Raw genomic sequence first — 8,062 nt, 5'->3', positions numbered from 1 at the left:
CGCCAGTGGCTTGAACTATAACTAAAGCCATTTGTAGGGTCTGTTAATTTCATTTGAATATTATTTTCAGACTCATTTAACAGACACATGAACCTGTGATTCAACCCATTTAATGTGAACAAGTTCATTTGCATCCTAGATGGGAAAAATAATTGTGAGCACCCAGTGTCAACATAAGAAAAAGTTTGCTATGATTAATCCTATCAAAGGCTTTCCATGAGTCAATAAAGCATAAAAACATTGTTAAGTTTAGGCTTTGATACCTAAAAGTGTATATGAAATGACAAATGAAATCTGAAAGACCAAATGTAAAGTAATTTCATAACATGCCAAATAGGGTCACATTAAAGTAATTAAACATTGTCCAACAAATAAAGCATGAAAAAATAATTTATATGTTGTATATGTGACAAAATCATCGCGTTTCCGAAGTTCGAGCCTGAAAGGGGACGAATCCCGTGACACGTCACACCAGGAACAGCGATGGCAGCGCTCCATACGGCCGCCATACAAAGCCCTTCAAACAATGATTCAAACAGCAATATAAGCGATAGATTGAGAGCAAGTGAGGAGTTTTTGAAGAGCTGGAGAAAGAGGAGGTTGGAATTTTATGTTGGACCGTACATGTATTAGCCAGCTGCTAATCAGGATGCAATGTGCCCAGACAACCTGGCATGGAATGTAGACAAGACCCATCGACATTACAAGATTGGTAAGCTATAGACCCCAATCACCAACGTCACACAATCACGTGATCACTGTATTGTGCCGCCATATTGTCCGTCATTGTGTGTCCGTATTGTCATTGGATTGTAGTTTCTAAAGGTGGATTCACTCATTGGATGAGTTGCATAAAAGCAGTTATTTGGAAAAGCTTCGGTCGATCCAGTCGCCAGATCCATATTTGTTGCCCAAACCGATGTTTCCTCCCGTCCGGTCCGGTCCCATGCGTCAGAGCTCGTCCTGAGACCACAAAATTTTCAATCATACTCCAGTTTATGTCAAGATGAGGAGTCGGGTACCCAAAATCTGCACCGGCCCGAATATAAACCGACATTTGGTCAGCTGAGCGTCACCGTTGTCACGATTGTAAAATGAAAGTTGATCAACAACGGGCTGGTGTGTGCCGAAAAATAGCTGCCCCGCGTGAAATGTCCCCCGACGGGAGCGCTTATTGATAACGCTTTATTGAGGTGAAAACATCACGTTTTCATGTACGCATTACAGTAATGGATTTACGACCGTAAGATCAGTTTTAAATAATTAAATTACACAAAATATTAGTAATGTACTTCGTAACAAATCATGGACTGGGCCACATAACCATCTTTGAACAGAAATGTATTAGTCTACAGGTTTTCACGACCATATCCCAATGACAATCACACAGGTATGACATTTATTAGTTCAAGCAGAGTAAAATAATACATATTCACGGTACTAGAAAGTCGTTTCCGTGTGGGCGCTCCCGTCAGGGGGTACATTTCACGCAGGGCGGCTATCTTTCGGCGCAACACCTGTTGTTGCGCTCACCTTCTTGCTGCGCGACTGTGGCGACAGGCTTCGTAGTCTCTGCCTGATGATGTCTGCGATCATGTTGGCATCATATTGATGTTTTCGCCGCTCTCTAACGGCAGTCGACACAAACGCATTATGGACAGAGATAAAACCGTGCTGCTTTCGAGATTTGCCCTTTTAACAATTGGCACACAGCAACTACTAAAATGACCGTTTATCTTCTCTGTTACTGCAACCAACCGCCACACATGCCTTCACCATTTTGACTAATCAATGTTAACGATTGTCAGGAAGGGTTTTGGGTTCGTTTACTCGGTGGTGTTTACTTAGACAAGCAGAAAAACACGCAGTAATAGGAGGAATGTACGTAGCGGTAATACATAAACATGATGAGTTGACGGACAATATGGCGGAACCAGTCAGGGGGGCGGAGTTGTGACGTCACGTGATTGGGGTCTATAGACCCTACCCACGTGACGTCACAACTCCTTCCTCCTGACTGGTGCCGCCCAATTGTCCGTCAACACATCATGTTTACCTGTTACGGCTACGTACATTCCTCCTATTTACGTGTTTTTCTGCTCGTTAACATTAATAATCAAAATGGTGAAGGCGTGTGTGGCGGTCGGTTGCAATAACAGAGAAGATAGACGGAGAAGACGGAGAGACTTGAAGTTCTTCCGGATTCCGAGAGACCCGGAGAGAAGAGAGCGAGATGGGCTGCTGCAATTCGACGAGAAAACTGGGCTCCAAACGATTACCACAGATTATGTAGTAGTCATTTTATATCTGGTAAGATGCATTTAATATATATTTAGAGGGTTTTGGGCTGACAACCACAATTAAGATGATTGCTAGGCTAACTGCCGACAACATACACGTATGTATGTAGTGAGAGTGCTATCGCTAAACCATATAAACATTGAAAGCCCTAACTCCATTGACAAACGACATGAAATACATTAGACTTGACAGTGGATGTTAGCAATAACAAAAGATTTTGAATTGAAAATTTCGTAACTCACCTTTCCAAGCACAAGATAGATTCCTGCCGAATTTTCGTGGACGAGGACCTGTTTCACCCAACCAGCAACGAAGAATTTATAAGCCTCCAAGCTCTTAAAGTTTTTCAAACTTTCGTGAGAATAGGCTGATTTTGTGTGGACAAGATAGTTGTACATATCAGGGTAGCTAGCAGATGTCAGGCAAATACGGCGGAGACAGCGGGTCGAAAAACATCGATTTAGGCATCAAATATGGATCTGGCGAATGGATAAACTGAAGCTTTTCCACATAACGCCTTTTATGCAACGCATCAAGTGAGTTTACGGCATCTGAAAGCACCGGGGCTTCCATGAAATGCATTATAAATTGCTCGATCAATTGAGACCATTGATAATACAGACACAAAATGACGGACAAGGGGGCGGAACCACACAGCGAGCACGTGATTTTGTGACGTCGGTGGGTAGGGTCTATAGGCTGTTGTTTTTATTATTTGGAGAATGCCAGTTAACTAAACCACCTACTATTGCCTGGGATAAAAGAAAAGTTTTGACAAATCCCCGATCATGTTGTGAAATGAACATTAGAAGCTAGCGACATTAGCTTTTATTTACCCGACGTGTTTCGGCGAACACTTCCACCTTTGGACCCTCTGGCGAAGGCGGAAGTGTTCGCTGAAATATGTCAGGTAAATAAACCACCTACTAGTGCCTGGGATAAAAGAAAAGCTTTGACGAATTTATAAGTGTAGGCAAAATGAACTCGATAGAAGTATGATTGGGGATTGCCACGAATTAGCTTCATGCCCTGCTGTCCTTTGGCCACTCATACAACTTTTAAGTTGAAAACAATGCATCGCCACACACCGTCGTGGCATCTTACCAAGAAGCAATGCAACAATACTGTTCTATGGCGGACTTCCCCCGCAGTTCTCTGTGTGACATCATTTCCGAAGATTGTCGAAGAAAAGCATTTACGTTGTCAAGGGTTAGGGCCAACCTTACTTCACATTTGGTCTTTAAATAATGTACGGTAATATTGTGTTGATGAGCATCACACAAGGATTGGAGAAAGCACATATAATGCACCAAAAATACTAATCCCCAACAGGATTTGAGGAAGCTCTACAGAATGCAATCGTCCTGCATGCCAAATCTGACTAAGCCAGCATGGATGACAGGCAAAATAGTCATTGGTCACTGCTTCTCTCACCAACACACACATGGCTCTTCATCCGATCCTTCCGAGTAAATCCTCGACCACAAACTGTGCAGGAAAAAGGTTTTTCACCAGTGTGGGTTCTTATGTGCACTTTTAAGGCACACCGTTGACTGAATCTTTGACCACAAACTGAACAGGAAAACGGTTTTTCTCCGGTGTGGATTCTTCCGTGTATTTGTAAGGTGCTCTTCATACCGAATGTCTGGCCACAAACTGAGCAAGAAAAAGGTTTTTCTCCGGTGTGGGTTCTTGTGTGTATTTTTAAGTAGCTCTTAGCACTGAATCTTTGGCCACAAACTGAGCAGGAAAACGTTTTTTCTCCGATGTGGGTTCTTGTGTGTATGTTCAAGTGTTGCTTATTAGCGTATCTTTGACCACAAACAGAGCAGGAAAAAGGTTTTTCACCGGTGTGGATTCTTTCGTGCATTTGTAAGGTGTTCTTCATACTGAATCTCCGACCACAAACGGAGCAGGAAAAAGGTTTTTCTCCAGTGTGTGCTCTTGTGTGTATTTTCAAGTATTGCTTTAGAGCGAATCTTTGACCACAAACTGAGCAGGAAAAAGGTTTTTCTCCGGTATGGGTTCTTGTGTGCATTTTTAAGTAGGTCGTTTGAGCAAATCTTTGACCGCAAACTGAGCAGGAAAACGGTTTTTCTCCCGTGTGGGTTCTTTCGTGAATTTTTACGTTTTGCTTTTGAGAGAATCCTTGACCACAAACTGAGCAGGAAAAAGGTTTTTCATCAGTGTGGGTTTTTGTGTGTGTTTTCAAGTCTTGCTTTAGACTGAATCCTTTTCCACAAACTGAGCAGGAAAAAGGTTTTTCTCCCGCGTGGGTTCCTGTGTGTCTTTTCAAGTGATGCTTTTGAGCGAATCTTCGACCACAAACCGGGCAGGAAAAAGGTTTTTCTCCCGTGTGTGTTCTTTCGTGTATTTGTAAGCCATTCTTGAGACTGAATCTTTGACCACAAACTGAGCAGGAAAAAGGTTTTTCCCCGGTGTGGATTCTTCCGTGTATTTGTAAGGTGCTCTTCATACCGAATGTCTGGCCACAAACTGAGCAAGAAAAAGGTTTTTCTCCGGTGTGGGTTCTTGTGTGTATTTTTAAGTAGCTCTTAGCACTGAATCTTTGGCCACAAACTGAGCAGGAAAACGTTTTTTCTCCGATGTGGGTTCTTGTGTGTATGTTCAAGTGTTGCTTATTAGCGTATCTTTGACCACAAACAGAGCAGGAAAAAGGTTTTTCACCGGTGTGGATTCTTTCGTGCATTTGTAAGGTGTTCTTCATACTGAATCTCCGACCACAAACGGAGCAGGAAAAAGGTTTTTCTCCAGTGTGTGCTCTTGTGTGTATTTTCAAGTATTGCTTTAGAGCGAATCTTTGACCACAAACTGAGCAGGAAAAAGGTTTTTCTCCGGTATGGGTTCTTGTGTGCATTTTTAAGTAGGTCGTTTGAGCAAATCTTTGACCGCAAACTGAGCAGGAAAACGGTTTTTCTCCCGTGTGGGTTCTTTCGTGAATTTTTACGTTTTGCTTTTGAGAGAATCCTTGACCACAAACTGAGCAGGAAAAAGGTTTTTCATCAGTGTGGGTTTTTGTGTGTGTTTTCAAGTCTTGCTTTAGACTGAATCCTTTTCCACAAACTGAGCAGGAAAAAGGTTTTTCTCCCGCGTGGGTTCCTGTGTGTCTTTTCAAGTGATGCTTTTGAGCGAATCTTCGACCACAAACCGGGCAGGAAAAAGGTTTTTCTCCCGTGTGTGTTCTTTCGTGTATTTGTAAGCCATTCTTGAGACTGAATCTTTGACCACAAACTGAGCAGGAAAAAGGTTTTTCCCCGGTGTGGGTTCTTGTGTGTACCTTCAAGTGTTGCTTTTGAGCGTATTTCTGACCACAAACTAAGCAGGAGAAAGGTTTTTCCTCCCGTGTGGGTTCTTTCGTGTGATTGTAAGGTGCTCTTCTCATTGAATCTTTGATCACAAACTGAGCAGGAAAAAGGTTTTTCACCAGTGTGGATCATCATATGCCTAAGACAAGTATACTTAGTAATAAAGGTTTTCCCACATTGAGAGCATTTCCAGAGTTTGTCGTCAGTGTGAGACTTCTTATGACCGTCAATATTGGAAGGTGCGTGTGGCGCCATATTTGTCTGATGGACCGTTGAAAATGTCTTCTTGCAAACCTTCTGTTGAGCTGCTGCTGCTGCTGCCGCTTGGACGCTCTGCCCCTCTGCTGGCCTCACCCAGGCAATCTTCACTCTTCAAGGGCTCACCAGTCGACCTGGTGATACCTTCTGCCTCTTTAGCTTGTTGCTCTTTTCCCTCCTTCTGTTGACAGGGCCCTGGCTCCTCCTCTGTGATTTGGGAGAGCGCAGCATAGTCTTTAACGCCAGGAGATTCTTGTTCCTGCCCCTCAGCACCTAGATGTTTTCTGAGAGCTGCAAGACACAAGAAAACGAAGTATTTAATGACCACCACCGCGTCATCGGCCAGTATTTCCTTGGTACAAAACTTGAAGAAGGCGAGTACAGTCATCCCTGGCGACTTTGTGGTTCACGTTGCGCAGATTCAGTGCGTCACGCAGTTTTCCAATGTATTCATGAAGGAAAATAGATTGGAAAAAAAAAGAAGTGCGGTTTCATTTTCAGGCGCGAGAGACATTAGTACGCCTAGAGATTCGGCCGAAAATTCGGCGCCGAAAACTATCGGCTTAAAAATAGCTAAGAATGCCATTTCGGTTGAAATGTTTGAAGAGCAAAAGTTTACCATTGAATCGTGTGTCTCTCGTTATGATGTCATTAAAAGACGGCGATATGCAACGCGCCGGCCAACGCCGTCTTGCAAAAATGCCAGGGTCAAAGCCAACATGTCCACGGTTTGGATGTATCAAAGAAAGATGCTTGGATAGCCGCCCAGGGGCGTCAGTAGGTTTTAAGAACAGGAGGGGCTTAGTCCCCAGGAGTTGCACAGGATTTAAGTGAACGTGGCGTAAAAGACAAAACTTCACAAACAGCTACAGGGTCTCTGCAGGGTTCTACAATCCAAAATTAAGACTTTGAAAGACTTTTTTAAAGACCATAATGAATAAAATTTAAGACCAATTTTACATCGATACCTGCGAAAAACAAAAAAGATTAAGGAAAATTGGAGCGAATTACTTGCAAAATAATTGAATTGTATATTCTCAAGCCACAAATAATTAGTTTGTACTTAATCCATGTATGTAACTACTGTAAATCGGTTTTCTCCATTATGACTGTGCTAACTATGATGTCAACACAGAAGTGACTGGGCAGCACCGGTAGTTCCGCATTTATAAACAAGACTGAAATTTATGCATGTTGTTAATAACATTAACGTAATTGATTTTTAAGACATTTCAAAATTGATTGAAAGACTTTTTATGATATTTCAGGAAAAATTTGGACATTTTAAGGGCTTAAATTCAAAAGACTTATTGACTTTCTAAAACCCCGCGAATACCCCGAGCTAAAAAAAGACAGAAAAAAAATGGCAGAAAACACAGACAAGACTGAAAAAGGAGTCTTTTTGCTCTTGCACTGCTCTTTATAAGAAAATGTCTATATGTGTCCATAGCAAATTCATGGCGCATTAAAGTGCATGTGACACGAAAAAGCATGTTTATTTCATAATACACGCGGTATTTTATGCTCCTGAATGATATGGACCGCTTGGATGTGTGTGGAAGCGATTGCTATATTTATTTAGTTTTTCAATCCCGCGCCATGAAAATGAGTGACTTCCGGCTTCGGTCTTGCATTGAGGAGGGCGCTGTGACGTGTACGGTAGAAGGCGTCCTCTTCACTATACAGCATACTGTTGTGTATGAGGACGAAGGATTCAGCTGATTTTGCGGATTAATACGTTTATTTTTCACATCACGCCAGCCAAACGGCTCCAGAAAAATCATTCTGTATGAGGGAGAGCCATATGCGCCTTTTTGGAGTTTCAAAAGGTTCCCATTCACCGTGGATATTGGCCTAAACAAGCCTGACGACTACTGTGGGACCATTGGACTTACGAGGAAGTGGGTAAACATCTTGTTTAGTATTATGTCAAATATTAATACAGCTATTACAAAGTAAACACTACAAACTTTCTTTAAATAAAGGACTACTTACGTTTGATCATTGATAGGCATGTAAAAAGCTCCCCTCATGCACATTAGCAGCACGTTACCTGCACAACAACTGCAGCCACCCTCCTCCGGGGAACGAACTGTAAATTGCTCTCCGCCGGGCGGTTTGCCAATCCACGAAAACGATCGACAACAGAGTTGTCATGTCAAATAATCCAGGCTAGT

At 42.4% G+C, this 8,062-nt stretch overlaps 1 protein-coding gene across 1 annotated transcript in view; it reads right to left on the bottom strand.

Annotated features, from left to right (window-relative positions):
- Positions 1-2,031: 2,031 nt before the first annotated feature.
- LOC130929092 (gastrula zinc finger protein XlCGF57.1-like) overlaps positions 2,032-8,062 on the bottom strand; it is a 29,116-nt gene continuing 23,085 nt past the window's right edge. The window contains exon 2 of the mRNA XM_057856024.1: positions 2,032-6,176. Within this exon, the coding sequence (XP_057712007.1) occupies positions 3,713-5,704 (1,992 nt within the window). The 5' untranslated portion in view covers positions 5,705-6,176 and the 3' untranslated portion in view covers positions 2,032-3,712. The remainder of the gene's footprint in view (positions 6,177-8,062) is intronic.

Source organism: Corythoichthys intestinalis, chromosome 13 (assembly GCF_030265065.1).
Source record: "Corythoichthys intestinalis isolate RoL2023-P3 chromosome 13, ASM3026506v1, whole genome shotgun sequence".
NCBI lineage: Eukaryota > Metazoa > Chordata > Actinopteri > Syngnathiformes > Syngnathidae > Corythoichthys > Corythoichthys intestinalis.
Note: the sequence above shows the minus strand (reverse complement) of the source record. Positions and strands in the feature narration are given on the sequence as shown.